This window comes from Cololabis saira, chromosome 14 (genome assembly GCF_033807715.1).
Source record: "Cololabis saira isolate AMF1-May2022 chromosome 14, fColSai1.1, whole genome shotgun sequence".
Lineage (NCBI taxonomy): Eukaryota > Metazoa > Chordata > Actinopteri > Beloniformes > Belonidae > Cololabis > Cololabis saira.
Window position 1 is genome coordinate 39,645,175 of NC_084600.1, and position 18,640 is coordinate 39,663,814.

The following is an 18,640-nucleotide window of genomic DNA, read 5'->3' on the forward strand; positions in this document are numbered from 1 at the left end:
TTTTTTCTCCACATTTCGACTTTTTTCTCGAAATTATGACTTTTTTCTCAACATTTCGACTTTTTTCTCGACATTTCGACTTTTTCTCGACATTGAGTTTTTTTTTACAACATTTCGACTTTTTTCTCAACATTTCGACTTTTTTCTCGAAATTATGACTTTTTTCTCAACATTTCGACTTTTTTCTCGAAATTATGACTTTTTTCTCGACATTTCGACTTTTTTCTCGACATTTCGACTTTTTTCTCGGCATTTCGACTTTTTTCTCGACATTTCGACTTTTTTCTCGACATTTCGACTTTTTTTACAACATTTCAACTTTTTTCTCGAGATTGTACTTCAAAATTTAATCTTGACATTTCGACTTTTTTCTCGAAATTATGACTTTTTTCTCAACATTTCGACTTTTTTCTCGAAATTATGACTTTTTTCTCAACATTTCAACTTTTTTCTCGACATTTCGACTTTTTTCTCGGCATTTCCACTTTTTTCTCGGCATTTCGACTTTTTTCTCGACATTTCGACTTTTTTTTACAACATTTCAACTTTTTTCTCGAGATTGTACTTCAAAATTTAATCTTGACATTTCGACTTTTTTCTCGACATTTCGACTTTTTTCTCAACATTTCGACTTTTTTCTCAAGATTGTACTTCAACATTAATCTTGACATTTCGACTTTGTTCTCGACATTTCGACTTTTTTCTCAAAGTGCATAATGGAAAAAAAAAATCTTCCCCCAGTTCTAACTAATATAGAAACATGCAGCATGTGTTGCCTTCATTCTAAGGCTTATACAAGACTTTTAATTTTTTGCGTTTTTGGTCCAATATGGCTCTTTCAACATTTTGGGTTGCCGACCCCTGCTTGAGCTATAACTCAAGCTCAAATCTTTGCTTGTTGTCACACCCACCTTGTAGAAGGCCTGCAGGTCGCTGATGGGAGGAGAGCTGGTCAGGTAGTCTGGGAACTTGTCCTGTAGGTGAGCGATGAGCATGCCGAACTGCGTCCCCCAGTCCCCCACGTGGTTCAACCTGCAGACGCAACGCAGCAGTTTGTTTGTTTCATAGGCCTTGACTCTATGGCCCAATCCCAAACCCACTAGTCCTACTTTTCATCCCTACCCCTAAATTTTTCGTGTTCCCGTGAGGGTAGTGGTGTCCCAATTCCTCTTTGCATCTAGGGTTAGTGGCTTAAACGAGGGTTAGTGGTTATCAATCTAGCCCTTCAGAGCGAGGGTTTTCAGATGTTCACTAGCTGACAGAGGGCTAGAAAAATTTCCCAGAATGCTTTTCGTCGTCATTTGCAGACTGAATCAAACAAAAAAAACATGGCGGACATTTCTTATTTCTTATTATTCACTATTTAGTGAATAAAATCAATATTTTGAGTTAGTTTCTGGATAAAAATGCGTTTTGATTACATTTCTAGCGAGAAATATATATTTTACTTTCATAATATTCACTCAGTGAATGTACATAATCACGCACTTGCCCGTTGTTGCGAAGATCACGCCAGAATAAAGGCTGATTTATGGTTCTGCGTTACACCAACGCAGAGCCTACGGCGTAGGTTACGCGGCAACTGCGCCGTACCCTACGCCGTAGGCTCTGCGTCGATTTAACGCAGAACCATAAATCAGCTCCTGAGCCGGCGGCTCTTCTCATCCCGAAAACATCAGATCAAATTTCTTAACAGGCGTTATTTGGATAAACTGAGCCCAGGTTGGGGATCTTAATGGTTACTTTTACGCCTGAAAAAATATTAAAACGTAATAAAGTGGCATATTAACAGCGCTACAGCAGAAATTAAAACAGCTTTTATCTCTGGGCTTCCTGATATGGTGTGACGTATGTGCAAACGTAACTACGCAGTCGCTTACCTACCCGAACGTAAACCACGCAGTGACGTAGCAAGTGGTGTCTCAATCCCTAGGGAAGATTACAAGGACCTACGCCTGTGGCTTCATTTTTAGGGCTAGTGGTAGAAAGTAGGGGGTGTATTGGGATTGGCCCAAAGAGATGCTCGGTTGTTTAAACTGCATAGAAAGTTGGTGGTTTGGGGGCGGAGCCGACCTGAGGACGTCGTAGCCCAGGAACTCGAAGAGCCGACACATGCTGTCCCCGATGATGGTGGAGCGCAGGTGGCCCACGTGCATCTCTTTGGCGATGTTGGGCGAGGAGAAGTCCACCACCACCTGAGGGACAGACACAGAGGGAGCTGTGAGGACGAGCCAGCTCTTCCTGAGTCTGGGTCCAAACGGGCAGACAAACCTTCTTCCTGGACGCGAGCGGCGGCGGCTGCACTCCGTTAACCAGCAGGTTACTCAACAGCTTGGACACAAACATCCTCTTCAGGTGGATGTTGATGAATCCTGAACAGACACAAAAAAGCAACAAGAAAAGAATCTATTATCCCACAAAGCCGACTCGCTGCTTGTTCCTTCGTGTTTCTGTTCTGACTATAAAGGCTGCTGAAGCACCGGGATGAGAATGAGTTGCTGCTCAAGTTAAAGAAACAGTTTCTGAGCATCTTTGAGCTCTGTTAACTCGGTAAGTTCCCCCTGCAGTCGAGGGTTGGATGTTGATTAATGTGAATTCTGCTACAACATTCTGGGGAAAACAAACCCGTCGGGATTGGTATGTAGAGTTTGAAGAATGAACGGCAGGAACGGCACAGACGTGTCGGCTCACATCATCAGCTGAAAGGAGCTGAACAAGTCAAACATCCAGCGGCTAACCAGCACAAACTGCAGCATTTCAGCAAACTGTCAGAACATTTTTAACAGGGAAGGAAAAAAAACAAGCATCCAACGCCTGTTATATCTCAGCAGACTGTAGTCACGGAGCAGAGCCGACAACGGAGGACTGGACTCCTAATAAGCCTGAGTGAAACATGAAGCTACACATGGATGAGTCCAGGTTCAAAGCTTCTGCATATCCAAGTCAGAGTCATCGCAGCGGCTGCAGGAATCACACATGGAAGAACTAGAGAGTCCTTTTTTGGCCCAGTCCCAATCCCCCCCCCTACCCCTACTTTTCAGCAGTACCCCTAAATTTTGCACGTTCCCGTGAGGGTAGTGGTGTCCCAATTCCTCTTTGCATCTAGGGGGAGTGGGGAAAACGAGGGCTAGTGTGTATCAATCTAGCCCTACAGAGCGAGAGTTTTCAGATGCTGACTAGCTGAAAAAAGCTAGAAAAATCCCCCCCCCCCCCCCCCCCCCCCCCCCCCCCAAAAAAAAAACATGGCGGACATATCTTATTTTTTAGTGAATAAAATCAATATTTTGAGTTAGTTTCTGCATAAAAATTCGTTTTGATTACATTTCTAGCGAGAAATATATATTTTACTTTCATAATATTCACTCAGTGAATGTATATAATCACTCGCTTGTCCGTTGTTGCAAAGGTCTCGCCAGAATAAAGGCTGATTTATGGTTCCAAGTTACACCAACGCAGAGCCTACGGCGTAGGTTACGCTAGGCCTGGGACGATAAAAAATTTAGCTGGACGATATATTGTCCCACAAATTATTGACGATAAACGATATTATTGTGGACATTGTCGAGACCAAAATAAGCACTTATGTAATGTTAATATTTCATAATAATGCAAGTACACCCTTTCAAATGTAATAATTAAACCTTTATTTGACATTGGAGAACTTTTAAATATGCAAAACAAATAAAAACAAGCAAACGGGGGGTTCGAGCCTTCGTGCCCCCAATTAAGTGCAGACCGTCGGGACGCCCGGTCGCGACGTGCGGGACCCGCCCGGGGACCTCCGCACCCCTCGCAGAAACCGCCACCCCCCCAAACAGCAGCTCTCACCCGCGGGGGTGAGAGGAAAAGGGAGTGCCGTCTCCGTCGAGCCCCCCGCTTGCGCGGTGGACTCAGGTCTCCGCGCTGACCGCGTACCACTGCGCCTGCGAAGGCCGGCGGAGGCGGACGCACGCTCCCATCCACTTGGGGGATCTTGGCGGCGGACGCGTGGGGTGACGGAGCTCCGGCTCTTCCCCTCGCCGCCCCGGCGCGCCCGGCAATCACCCGAGCACTGAGCCGCGGGCTGGAGGGAGAGAGGCGGCCACCGCCCCTCTCCTCTCCACCCGCGCTCTCCTTTTTTTTTTAGGGATCGATTAATTGGGTCAAGAGCAAGCGAGCGCAGCGTGATCATTTATCCCGGCGCGTCCCCGGGGCCGGGGAGGTCGGCTGAGGCTGCCGCTCGGGCCGTGGGCTCCGTCGTTACTGCTGAAGGATGGTAGATGTAGATGCGTGGGCTGTCGTGTCTGCTGGACTGGACTGTTCGGGCTTTCGAAAAAGCATCGGAAAGTAACTGCTGCAGCGCGACCAGAGAGCTGCGGTGCGGGCTGTGCCCGTCGCAGCTGATCAGGCTCGGATGAACCCGACACACTGAGTCCTGACAACTTATTAATGTAAATAACTTAAAGTAAAATCAAACTAAGTTTTGTCCTCGCTGTATTTTTAAATATGCAACCCGGAATGGACAAATTCATCCTGTTCAGTCTTCCCACTGGGACAAAACCAGTGTCTCATACGTTCAGAGACCGTGGCGTTCAAAGTGCGAAAGTGAAAAGCCACTGAAACAAAACACAAAGTTTTTCATCAAACATATCCACTCAAGTCTGAACTGAAGTCACAGAAAAATAAACTGACCATCTTAAAACATCCTGCCCATGTCTGGGTCCAGATACAGCTGTGAAGCAGCTTTCTCCACAGTGAACATAATTAAAACTAAATATCGTTTCAGGCTCACCAATGAACACCTCCACATGTGTATGAGAACCTGACACCATCCAGCCCAGATTTAAAGTCCTGACAGGAGAAGTTAGAGCTCAGTTCTCTCACTGAACAACAGAAAGTGGGGGCATAAGATCATAAGAGGGGAAGAAAGAAAAACTGCAAAACTGTTAAATTGTTAAGATGTGTTTATATTAATTTAGTATAAAAATGTGTTGAGACAATTAACAAAGAAAAGGGGAAATTCAAACTGCTGGTAGAGAAATAAAATAAGATAGCATTTGAAAAATAAAATAAAATCTACTTTATTTTTAAGAGAAAAAAATATGCTTAATTCAAGTTACACATGTTAATGGGCTATAACAGTCATATGGAGATGTTGATACAACTATGAGGCTACTTGAATATACACACACACACACACACACACACACACACACACACACACACACACACCACACACACCACACACATATATAATGATGTTCTGGACCCTCGCTTGAGTAAATTTTCTCTAAATGGACCTCTTAAAGTTTTAGTTGAATACCCCTGCTAAACAGTGTTAATATTTAATGGGCCCCGGGCCACTCTGTACTGAAAAAATTGGGCCCCAAAGTCAGAAAGGTTAAGAACCCCTGCCCTACGCCATAGGCTCTGCGTCGATTTAACGCGGAACCATAAATCAGCTCCCGAGTTCTCATCCCGAAATTTTCGGAGCAAATTTCTTATCAGGCGTTATTTGGATAAACTGAGCCCAGGTTGGGGATGTTAACGGTTACTTTTACGCCTGAAAAAATATTAAAACTTAATAAAGTGGCATATTAACAGCGCTACAGCGGAAATTAAAACAGCTTTTAGCTGAACGTAAACCACTCAGTGACGTAGCAAGCGAAATTTAGGGGTAGTGCTGAAAAGTAGGAGTAGTGAGAGTATTGGGACAGAGCCTAGGGAAGATTACAAAGGCCCTAAAATTTGTGGCTTTATTTTTAGGGGTAGTTGTAGTGAGTGAGGGCTAGTGGTAGAAAGTAGGAGGCGTATTGGAATTGGCCCTTTTTAAATATATAAATGATTAAGAGAACCTTTTTGCATATGATACAGCTTCATTCTTAATTTCTTCCGTGTGTGCTTCTGGAGTGAGGACACCACAATGAAGCAAAAGCTAAAAGCAGCAGAACTGCAGGAGGAAGGGAGTCCATGTACGTGCTCTCACCTGGTCCTGCGATTTCAGTTTTCTCGATCAGCTCGTTGTCTGGCAGGTTCTGCATGATCTTCTCTGCGATTTCTCTCGGGTTCACCTTCACCCCCTTCGCCTTCAGCATCTGCAACACGGACAGCGGCCACAGGAGGGTTGGACCAAACTAGCTTTTCATTTCTCCTGCAGTTCCTCACATCATTTATTTAAATTATAAAACAAAAAACCAACAAATAGATGAACTTTTGCAGCAAACACCTTGAAAATGGTGACAAACTTAACATGAAACAAAAACTGTATGATTTATTAAGATTTCAATTCAGGAGACTCCATATAATCTTAGAGGTGTCTGCAATTTTACTGTACAAAAAGCTAAAAAAAAAAGGTATGAAAAGGAGATTTGTCTCCATTACTGTTAAATTCTGGAATGATGCCAACATACATTTAAAAACATGTCATTCTCTTTTGGTTTTTAAGAAACCAAAAAAAGCTTATAAATATGATTGACTATCTGTTAATGTTTCTTTGCTTTTCTGTTGTTTCTTTGCTTTTCTATTCTCTTTTTGGTTTTCTGGAGGTCGGTAGCCACAAAAAGAAAGTTGATAATATAGGATAGGCTTTTATAAGCAGTTTGCTTCAGCCTATGCATTTTCAGTCATTGTTAAACACATGATTATTGGTTTTCTTGTGAAATGTTAATGCTGTGCACAATGTTTTTTGGTGTTGTGTTGTCATGACTGAATAAACTTTATTCATTCATTCATTTGAGATCTTTAAATTCCTGCAGAATCCCCACGGCTGGTGAGTGAAGGCCCAGGAGAGTCACACCTGAGACATGGCCATGGCGCTGTTGCACTGGTAGTCTCCGAACTTGGCCTGCTGGTTGGGCGTGACGGCCAGCGGCGGGTTGTCCAGCTCGGGGCAGGACGTCCGGATCGCCACGCCGAAGATCTCCTGCAGCCGCTGGTTGATGTTCTCCATTGAAGCGCCGAGGTGAGACGACTCCTCCTGCAGACTCTGCACATGAAGACACAGAACTAGTTACTTGTGGAGCAAAGTTCATGGATGAGACAATTCAAAGTGCGTTACATAAAAGGGTCAATGACGAATAAGGATTTTCAACAGGTCAATTTTAAAATAATAAAAAAAGTTTTTTGTCAAGATGAATTGGCACTAGCTTTAAAAATAAGTCATGTGGTGCAACCATAATTCATATTAAAATAAATAAATTTCCTTAACATCTTGACATCTTTTGTTTTACAAGTTTTCAGTATTATACAAAAATGGTTGTTTTTTTTAATGGTCATAAAATAGACGTCAGTCAAACTTTGTTTGTATATTATGATGGAAATATAAATACAAATGTGTTGCAATCTTACACACTACAAGACAGTTTGGAAATCATGGCAGATAGAAGAAGATTGATTTAAAAACATTTAGAGTGATTTCAAAAAAAGTTTTCAAAACAGGAGTCATGGTTGGACGGTCGCACCACATGACATTATGACGCTTAAAACTACAACAAAATCCCAAATAACTAGTATTTTTTGTAAAATTCAAGTGAGTCCATATGTGGGACAGGAAGGTCATATATAGTGGTATTTTTTTATCCATTTAAACCTTTTTTGAATTGAAAAAAAATCGTTTTTTCAGAAAATATAGGCGTCACGTCATTGACCCAAAAACATTTTGAAAAACGCATTAAAAAAAAAAAGAGTTTAAAAGCAGAATTAAAGACAGACATGAATTAAAAACTGAGATGTAAGAAATAAAAGTTGTAGTGCATCATGGTGGATTTCTGAAATGTAGCAGTAAATAAAAAGGTTTACAACATTGATGCCTCAAAGTATTTGGTTCTAACTCTGGCTACAGAAAGCAGGCATGACCCCGATGACCTGAGGGTTCTGGTTGGTTCATCATGGACCAAGAGATCAGGGATGTATTTTTAGGCCATTCAGAGATTTATTAAACAAAAAAAGTATTTTAAATTTTAATTGGTTTCTCTCATGACTGACTGTCTGACTTTTCGGAATCTTGTCAGTCAGTACGTTTCCATGCAGCAGTTCAATCGGATGATCGTATAAGACATCGTTCAGACTTTTAAACTGCATGTAAACACCTTAATCTGATCTACTTCGGACCTATATCGGACATTTAATAATCTGATATCAACACCTAGATCATTCGTTCAGAGTCGGAATGTTAACGCCAGGTATACGGAGACATCGGATATTGCAGTCTGAGCATGCTGGAGAATTTCCTCTGGGGCATTTCCTTCCTTCCTTCCTTCCTTCACCCGGAAGTGAAAGGAGACGGCGCATGTTAAATAGTTGTTTAAACACCAACATGAAGATCGCGAAAGAGATGGCAGAAGCTTCATCAGGACACCGGAGCAGATCAAAATAAAGTGGAAAAATATACGTAAGGCGTACATTGGCGCCAAACAAAAACAGGTCAACCGGAAGTGGCTTGTAACACCCTATGATGTAATAATTACGTGAAAATGTAATAACGCCTGAAAATGTAATAAAATTTGCACTTAAATCATTCGAAAATCTAATAAAACCCAATAATGTAATAACTTCACCAATAATGTAATAAAATATCCTGACTGATATTGTAATAACATTTTTACCGATAATGTAATACCTTATTACATTATTGGGAATTTTTTAGGTGGGTCTTTTTTTTCAAAACGTTTTCAAAACTTAAGTAATACTTAAGAGATGAAGAATGTTATAAACACTGGATTTGAAACACCAGAATGACTATTGGGTTAAATTGCAGACTTTGAGTAGCATGTAATGAATTCCCAATAATGTAATAAGGTATTACATTATTGGTAAAAAATGTTATTACAATATCCGTCAGGGTATTTTATTACATTATTGGTGAAGTTATTACATTATTGGGTTTTATTACATTTTCCATTGAGTTAAGTGCAAATTTTATTACATTTTCAGGAAATTATTACATTATAGGGTGCTCCATGGCTCTTTGTAGAAATGGTTACCATGGTTACCATGGTTACAGCGCCACATAGCGTCACAAAGTCAGCCATGCTCTGGCCATTTATCCGATTCTCTGAACAGCAATGTAAACTGAGACAAGTGATCCGGTCTTCTGGATGTCTTTATCTGATACGATCAGAAATCTGATTTCTTTGCTGCATGTAAACGTACTGAGTAAAGAAAGAGGCAACCTGATTGCAGACCCGGTTCAGGGTTATCCTGTCAGCAGTAGGGAACACAATGTGTGCATTATTGTTTCTTTTTGGCAATAATATCAGAAAAATAGGATTGACTTGCATTCCTTAGCTCTGTATCATACATGTCCCTCTTAATAAATGTAATAATGAATCTGTAATTTAGATTTCCACCAACTGCGTTCAGCTTTTCCACACTCTCTTCTTTAAGTTCCGACCCGTGCAGCATTTTCTCCAGGGAGGTTTAGCAGTGATCACTTTCACCTTGGTGGGAGCAATATCAATGATACTAATAATTGTAGCATGAAACCAATCACTTATGCTGCTGAGGGCAGACTTGAGGGTCACGCTCCTTCATGCATCAACGGCCCTGCAGCCTCTGCAGAGTTTAACCCTGGATTGTGGCGTCCCGCTGAGAAGGAAGGTCGTCAACACTAGGAGGTTTGTGTCTCGGTGAAACCGCACACATGCAGAACGCTGGAAAGAAAGCAGCGCTCAACTAATTTAAAATAATTCCAGATAGCTTATAAAAGACAGCCTGGCAATGTATTTAAAAAAAAGCTTTTATACAGCTAAGAAAACATTTATCATTAACTAGAGAAAATAAGAATAACCTCACATTTCCAGGCGGAACCATCTCATTTAACTGGTGATGTGAATAAAATCATAAATATTAGAAAGCATATTTATCCCCTACATTAGAGAGAACAGCGACCCATTAATCAGCTGCATCTACTGCTTTTCACCCAGACTGGTTCTCTACCACTGATATTTGTGTTTCCTCCAGTCGTTTCTCACTCAAGACTATCTACACGTTTACTGGACCCTATTCTTTCTAAGCTATTTAAACAAATTCTTCCCATAACTGGATCTGTAATCTTGTCAAACACAGCCTTTTAGATTGAACCTCTACTTAAGAAGACGTCTTTAGGTCCTGATGAGAAGCTTCAGGACGATTTTGAAGCTTCTTTCCTTTAGAAAGTTGTTGCAAATTAGCGGGATGTTTCACCTTCAGTTCAATTCCATTTTATTTATATAGCGTCTGTTGCACAACAAGCTGTCTCTCTAAGCTTTTCAGGGACCCGGAGCAATTATTACACCATTCAAAACTTCTCTGATCTAACTTTTAAGAATGCTGAAGCTTCTAGCAGTGCAGCAACTTTCTGTGTTTTGTACTTTTATATCGTATATACCGAAATACCGTATTTTCTGAACTATATATAGGAAGCGTTGCATCTTCTACCTCCGAAGTTAACAGAGTTTAAGATTTCAGTGGATTTGAGTTATTTGGAGTGCCACGGAGGATACTGGACCAGCTCTACACCCTCCGCAGGGTGCTCGAGGGTTCATGGGAATTTGCCCAACCAGTCTACATGTGTTTTGTGGATCTGGAGAAGGCATTTGACCGTGTCCCTCGTGCCATTCTGTGGGGGGTGCTGAGTGAGTATGGAGTCCGGGGCCCTCTACTAAGGGCTGTCCGGTCTCTGTATGATCGGAGCAGGAGTCTGGTTCGCATTGCCGGCAGTAAGTCAGACTTGTTCCCGGTGCATGTTGGACTCCGGCAGGGCTGCCCTTTGTCACCGGTCCTGTTCATAATTTTTATGGACAGGATTTCTAGGCGTAGCCAGGGGCCGGAGGGGATCCGGTTTGGGAATCACAGGATTTCATCTCTGCTTTTTGCAGATGATGTTGTCCTGTTGGCTTCATCGGACCGGGACCTTCAGCATGTGCTGGGGCGGTTTGAGGCCGAGAGCGACGCGGCAGGGATGAGAATCAGCACCTCCAAGACCGAGGCCATGGTTCTCCACCGGGAAAGGGTGGTGTTCCTTCTCCGGGTGGGTGGAGAAGTCCTGCCTCAGGTGGAGGAGTTCAAGTATCTCGGGATCTTGTTCACGAGTGAGGGAACAATGGAGCGGGAGATTGACAGGCGGATCGGTGCAGCGTCCGCAGTAATGCGGTCGATGTACCGGACCGTCGTGGTGAAGAAGGAGCTGAGTCGAAAGGTGAAGCTCTCGATTTACCGGTCAATCTACGCCCCTACCCTCACCTATGGTCATGAACTTTGGGTAGTGACCGAAAGGACGAGATCGCGGATACAAGCGGCCGAGATGAGTTTCCTCCGCAGGGTGGCTGGACGCTCCCTTAGAGATGAGTTTCCTCCGCAGGGTGGCTGGACGCTCCCTTAGAGATGAGTTTCCTCCGCAGGGTGGCTGGACGCTCCCTTAGAGATAGGGTGAGGAGTTCAGTCACCCGGGAGGAGTTCGGAGTCGAGCCGCTGCTCCTTCACATTGAGAGGAGTCAGCTGAGGTGGCTTGGGCATCTGTACCGGATGCCTCCTGGACGCCTCCCTAGGGAGGTGTTCCAGGCATGTCCCTCCGGGAGGAGACCCCGGGGAAGACCCAGGACACGCTGGAGAGACTATGTCTCTCGGCTGGCCTGGGAACGTCTCGGACTCCCCCCGGAGGAGCTGGAGGAAGTGCCTGGGGTGAAGGAAGTCTGGGCATCTCTGCTGAGGCTGCTGCCCCCACGACCCGGGAACAGATAAAGCGGCGGACGATGGATGGATGGATGGATGGAGCATTTGGTAAACTTCTTAGCATGTTATTTATGCTATAGTTATCTGAATAACTCTTAATTTGTTATGTTAACATACCAGGCACGTTTTCAGTTGTGTCATGTAACGTAAGCAAACCGTACAATTATTCAGCCTGTTGTTGCCTCTATTCTAGTTTTATTTAAGATTGCCTTTCAAGATGACATGTCTGTTTTTGGTGTTGGATTTTATAAAATATATATCCCCCAGAAATGTGACTTATACTCCAGTGCGACTTATATATGTTTTTTCCTTCTTTATTATGCATTTTATGGCTGGTGCGACTTTTACTCCGGGGCGACTTATAGTCCGGAAAATACGGTAATTAGTTCCTCAAATTCATCAGATTGTGCGTTGATTTCCATCATCACGTGGAAAACTACTTGTATCAAACATGTTTAGCTCTCAGACGTGGGACCTTGGATAATGTTTTGCGTTGCTTTTTATAGAAAACAGATTTTCATACTGCGGGAAAACAGTCGGTAATAAGAAGAGTTGTTACTTTTTCTGATCTTTCTGCAGTCGAAACCCATACCACCTCCCGGTCTCTACTCAGAGCAGCTCGAGTCATCGGACACCACTCACCCTCTTGAGGATGTTGAGGCGGTACTTTAGTTTGACGTTCTCGTCCCGCAGCTCATTCAGACGTGGAGCGGCAGTCGGGTTCCCGGAGTTCTGCGGGTTCTTCAGACTCTCGATCTCTGCAGACAAACTCTGGATCTCTTGCTCCTAGAAAATAAGACAGAAAAACGTGTTCTCGTAAATAAACTTAACCAGATTATTGACAATGTTTTTTCGATAAGAAAGAAAAAAATATTATGGTATACCTCAGCACACAGCAGCTGCCACAAATAAAGAGAGAATAAAATGTAACAATCTGGAGTTCAAACATTGACTGATCTATGAGAACCTAATGAATAAGCACAGGAAGATTGGCACAGTAGCCAGGGAAATGGTTAGTTTGGTTACCAACAAAAGCTTACTATCGCAGAATAAATCTAGGATTGTTTTAACTTTGGATTGTACCTAATAAGCTTTAATATTTTGGACATTTGTCCTTCTATTCCAGGGGTCGGCAACCTGCGGCTCTAGAGCATGCAGCTCTTTATCGCCGCCCTAGTGGCTCCTGGAGCTTTTTCAAAAATGTTTGACCTTTTTTTTTTCTTTCCTTTTTTTCTTCTTTTTTCTCTTCTTTTTTTCCTTTTTTTTCTCTTCCTTTTTCCTTTCCTTTTTAATCTCAACATTTTGACTTTTTTCTCGACATTTCCACTTTTTTCTCAAAGTTTTGACTTTTTTCTCAAGATTGTACTTCAACATTAATCTTGACTTTTTTCTCGAAATTTTGACTTTTTTCTCGAAGTGCATAATGAAAAAAAAATCTTCCTCCTCTAAAATCTTATTTTTATTTTTCTCCTGCCTGGCCCTAATACTCTCCCATAGATTTGCGTAACAAAAAGAGTCATGTGGAAAGACATTAGTATGCTACATTTGCAGCCGAGGACCCAGTTATAATTAATATAGAAACATGCAGCATGTGTTGTCTTCATTCTAAGGCTGATACAAGACTTTTCATTTTTTGCGGCTCCAGACATATTTGTTTTTTGTGTTTTTGGTCCAATATGGCTCTTTCAACATTTTGGGTTGCCGACCCCTGTTCTATTCTAATCATTTCACTTGTTCTTCCTACTCCGCGTGAAGAACGTCGTCAGAAACGGGGAGCAGGTAGATCGGCATCTGAAGGCAGATCGTGTTAACAAGCGGCTGTTTCTGGACTTAAACCTCGAAGCGATTATTTAGACGGTCCTGTCGGGATTTTCTCTGTTTTTTCATCCTGTTCTCTCAGCTGTTTTCCTTTGTAGGGGTCACTTCTGCGGATTAGTCCTGCCCATTTATCCAGGCGTGGGAGCGGGACTATGAGTGGCCCGGGCAACGTGGGGTTCAGTGACCTGCCCGTCCTGCTGACTCAATACTCCCCCACCACTACCAGAATGTTTCCAGGTTGGCCAGTCATTTATTTTCCTCTCTGATCATTGGCCTCTTGGGCCGAGTTACCGGCTGAACTTTGTTAAAATACAGTTTCCAAAAATAAATGTTTTGGACCTTTCAGCTGTGCGTTTGTGGCGTTACGCTAAAATACAGGGGAGAAAAATGTACTTTGGTCAAATTTACTTTGTTATTATTATCAAGAACTACGTCACTGCTCTTTCTACAGTTAAATTATATTTAAAAGATTATTAGTTTTTTTTATGGTTCAGGGAATGCAACATGTTTCCAAGTGCAATGAGTCATCGTTTTAAATAATTGTGATTACATTTTCTTTCGTGATTGCCAAGCAGCCTGAACCTGAGCAGTAACAACGACTAAGTCTTGATCAAATCAATGAATACAAATTAAATACAGAAGATTCTCTCAGCCAAACAATTAAGTCTAACATTTCTCTGTCAAAAACACTCAAGCCCCTTGATGTCTCACAAGTCACACTGTCATCATAAAAGATCTGTGACAGATATTTTTCACATTATTTCATATATTCATTCATCAATATATATAACATATATAAAATTCAGCTAAATAAAACAACTAATTAATTTGAAACGTCACCAGTGTGAATGTGTGAATGTGTGAATGTCTTTGGGGCTGAAGTACAGCTGGAAAGCACTATACAAGTGTTAGCCATTAACTTTCCAGCAATAAATAAATAAATCATAACAGATAAAACAGTATCATAATGAAAGCAAAAGTGATCTTTTGATTGATAAGTTAATGCAACAGTCGGAGAAACACTACTACACCATCCATAGTCCTGTGTCATCCTTTATTTTATTAATTAGGATTCCGTTTTATCGGTTTAAACATTTTAAAATTTGTTCCATATAACACAAATTCCTGGTAATGAAGTTTATATCTTAATTTACGGGTTAAAATCAATTACCTCTGAGCGTCCACCAGAGGGCGCCACATAACATAATTCAAACTTTAAATCAAACACGCTCCATTTAAATTGGTAAGAAATGACAGATCATCCATCGTAAACGCTCACAACTTTAGCTGTGAAGATTGAAAGAAAATATTCGGCACAGAAATAAAACAGCAAATTCCCAGAAGAACTTCGCAACATCATAAACATCACCGGAATCCCTTCCTGCTGCATCTAGCACTGCGCCCAATAAACTGACACGGTTTCAACTTTTTTACCAAAACAAGATTTTAACGATTTATCACGATTTATCACTATATCACTGCTCTTTCTACAGTTAAATTAAATGTAAAAGATTATTCGTTTTTTCATAGTTCTGGGAATGCAACATGTTTCCAAGTGCAATGAGTCATCGTTTTAAATAATTGTGATAAAATTTTCTTTTGTGATTGCCAAGCAGCCTGAAGTCTTGACCAAATCAATAAATAAATACAAATCAAAATACAGAAGATTCTTTCAGCCAAATAATTAAGTCTAACATTTCTCTGTCAAAAACACTCAAGTCCCTTGATGTCTCACACTGTCATCATAAAAGAACTGTGACAGATATTTTTCACATTATTTCATATATTCATTCATCAATACATATCTACTTATATATGTATAAACATTATATAAAATTCAGCTAAATAAAACTAATTAATTTTAAACATTACCAGTTGCGTGATGTGTGAATGAGTGAATGTCCGCAGTGTGAAGGTCTTTGGGGCTGAAGTGCAGCTGGAAGGCACTATACAAGTGTTAGACATTAACTTTCCAGCAATAAATAAATCAAAACCACGCCCGCAACTAACTCCGCCGGCCGGAGCTTCCGCCATTTTTTCGTAGCGGTGTATCGCGTCATTCAGGCAGCCAATCAGCACAGAGCCTCATTATCATAGCCCCGCCCACTCAGAATCCCACATAGATAATGAGGTTATAAACTCGGATGATAAAGACATGGCTCAGAGGATGAATTTCTAATTTATTTAGCAAAAACAATCAAAAGCTTGTTTTTAAGACATTCAAGGCCTGTTTCAAATAGGTATTAGATGCCATAATAGTTCCCCTTTAAGTTGAAATCAATCTTGATGGAAAAGATTGGAATCTGAAATCTGAAAATGGGAAGAAGAAAAAAAAAACGTGAAAAAAAACTTTGGCTCGACTTTAGTTTTGTTTTTCAAAGTTGACGTTCAAATTTAACTTTTAATTTGAACTAAGGTTTCCTCAATTTTTGTCTTTTTTTCCCCCCATCATGACCCTGATTCAGCTCTCCAATACAGAATTTACATAATGATGCATTTGCAGCATTTATGCCTCCAAGGTGATTTTAAGTTGAACATCAATACTGATGTTCTCGTGTTTTTGGTCTGAAAGCAAAAGTGATCTTTTGATTGATAAGTTAAAGCAGCACAATGTAACTTTCAGCTTTTGTTGAGTTTGGCGGCTCCTTTGGACAAAAGCGGTAGTGCTTTACCAGAAAGAACACTACATTTCCCATGAGCACCAGCGCGTACTGCCAGAAAACTCCTGTCCCCGTCGCTGCATTTGTTTTGATAGTGAATGAAATAAGACGGGACGGACTTTCAAAACTACTTTTCTGTTTTCAGCGGTCGTTTGCAGGATGGATAGCGAAGAGGTAATGTATCTATTTTTGGATAAACAATATAATATGACGAAGTTGAAAATCACTCCCCTGCCCCCCCGTCCTGTTTCAGCCAGATAATGCGCCCAAACTACAAACGTTCTGGTTTTGTTCTACTGCACCTTTTTACTGTCACGTTTTTTAGAGGGACTTCGTCATAAATTAGTAGTCCAACCTACTTACTGACAAAATAGAAAATACTTTATAACCTGTGAATAACTGAATGTTTTGCAGATCAGCCCTGCACAATTTTACAGTTCTCAGGAAAAATACTAGAAATGTTCTATACATTTTCTTTGCATTGCATTCTTTCCTCTAGTGCTGTAATTCTATTCAATTGTATTATTATTTTATAAAGCTTCCTCATTGCGAATTACACAATTTTATGATCATTATTATTATTCTGTGTCTGTTGTTGATATTGTCAGTAATTTTAGAATTACCAAAACCCAAGACGAATGTGAAAACATTCTAATTTTGATACCATCACAATCACTCTGGAAAATATTACATTACGGTGGAAAAGTTACATAGTGCTGCTTTAAGTTGAACATCAATACTGTTGTTTTCGTGTTTTTGGTCTGAAAGCAAAAGTTATCTTTTGATTGATAAGTTAATGCAACAGTGCCATCCTTTATTTTATTAGTTAGGATTCCGTTTTATCAGTTTAAACATTTTAAAATGTGTTCCATATAACACAAATTCCTGATAATTAAGTTTCTATCTTAATTTACGTATAAAAATCAATTACCTCTGAACGTCCACCAGAGGGCGCCACATACCAAAATTCAAACTTTAAATCAAACACGCTTCATTTAAATTGGTAAGAAATTACACATCATCCATCGTAAACGCTCACAACTTTGACTGTGAACATTTTTTTTATTTCGGCACAGAAATAAAACTTCAAATTCCCAGAACAAACTGGTAACATCATAATTATCTCCACAAACCCCATCCTGCTACATCTAGCACTGTGCCCAAATAAACTGACACTTTTTCAACTTTTTTACCAAAACTAGACTTTCACGACTTAAGCACTATCCGCCGAATGTGACAACAAACCTCGCTTATTTGAGCAGGACATTTATTATGTTTATTCGTGCAGCTATGTTTGATAACGAGCCAAAAAAACGTGAAATTGTCTGTTTCTTTAAGCGACCCTGGTGTGAAGTTGAAACGTGGCTGTTTGACCACATTTATCCGCAGCGGTGAGTTTAACTTTCCCCCCGCGGGGCGGGACTGACCTGCTGCTGCAGCCGGGCCGAGTACTGGCTCACTGGGTCTCCCATGTCTTTATTCAGGCCGAGGATGAAACTCTTGTGTCGGCTTGTGGCAGCTGGATCTGTCTGGCTGACGACACGAGCTGCGAGGACGAACTCCGCTTCTTCTCCGGTTCAACGGGGTCAGGGCGAAACTGCAGCGCCCCCTAGTGGTTAGAAATGACAAATGAGGTGGGAAATAAGTCGATGTTAACCTTCGTCTGGTGTTAGGGTCGCCACCGACCCATTCTTAGGTTTAAATTCATAAAACTATTACAAAAATGCGTTTATTGCATCAAGGCTTTTTGACTTTGTCAGGAACCTCTATTTCAACAAAATAATATCCAAACTTTTTTTTTCACAAAATTATAAAATGATCTGGTTGAACTTGTTACCTTTGTGGTGTTAGGGTCGGTTTCGACCCAGTTATAGAATAAGCTTATAAAGCAATAATTAGAGCCAAAACTGAAATCATAACTGCACTGTCAGACAGCCAGCTCCTCTCCCAGTCATGTGAGCTTCAGTGGATTCTCATTTTGGATTTTTGTTTTCCAGTTTACCTGCACATAACAAAACAAATAAAGTCGAGCATGTCCAGGCATGTAGGGTCAATTCACTCATTTCACTTGCAGAGTGCACATCTCCAGTTTGCAGCATGCAAAGATGAGAAGAAGATTTACAGTAAGCCAAGTTCTGGACTATATTTTTGGTGAAAATGATAGAGACGACAATGAGCAGCGTAGTGATGCAGAGGAGCAGGATTCTGAGGAGGAAGACGATGTGTAGCAGGGCCAAAATCACCATATACATTGGGGGGGACATGTCCCCCCAATATTCAGATATGCTCAAAATGTCCCCCCCCCCCAATATATAGCTATCTGATTTAAAAAAAAAAAAAAGTCAGGCAACCACATACACATCCCACTGTCCGAAATAATCAATAGCAAAAAAGTCATATAATCATACAATCAGAGCAAGAGAGAGGAAAAGAGAGAGGAGAATATAGGACCACAGGAGATTGGCAAGGGAAGA

The 18,640-nt window shown here is 41.2% G+C and overlaps 1 protein-coding gene across 1 annotated transcript in view; it reads right to left on the reverse strand.

Moving 5' to 3' along the window:
- rars1 (arginyl-tRNA synthetase 1) overlaps positions 1 to 17,733 on the reverse strand; it is a 60,353-nt gene extending 42,620 nt beyond the window's left edge. The window contains exons 1-7 of the mRNA XM_061739272.1: positions 17,594 to 17,733; positions 12,331 to 12,474; positions 6,776 to 6,964; positions 5,966 to 6,074; positions 2,272 to 2,372; positions 2,074 to 2,195; positions 912 to 1,032 (exon numbers count right to left, since the gene is read on the reverse strand). Coding sequence (XP_061595256.1) covers positions 912 to 1,032; positions 2,074 to 2,195; positions 2,272 to 2,372; positions 5,966 to 6,074; positions 6,776 to 6,964; positions 12,331 to 12,474; positions 17,594 to 17,638 — 831 coding nt within the window. The 5' untranslated portion in view covers positions 17,639 to 17,733. The remainder of the gene's footprint in view (positions 1 to 911; positions 1,033 to 2,073; positions 2,196 to 2,271; positions 2,373 to 5,965; positions 6,075 to 6,775; positions 6,965 to 12,330; positions 12,475 to 17,593) is intronic.
- Between the last annotated feature and the right edge of the window lie 907 nt (positions 17,734 to 18,640).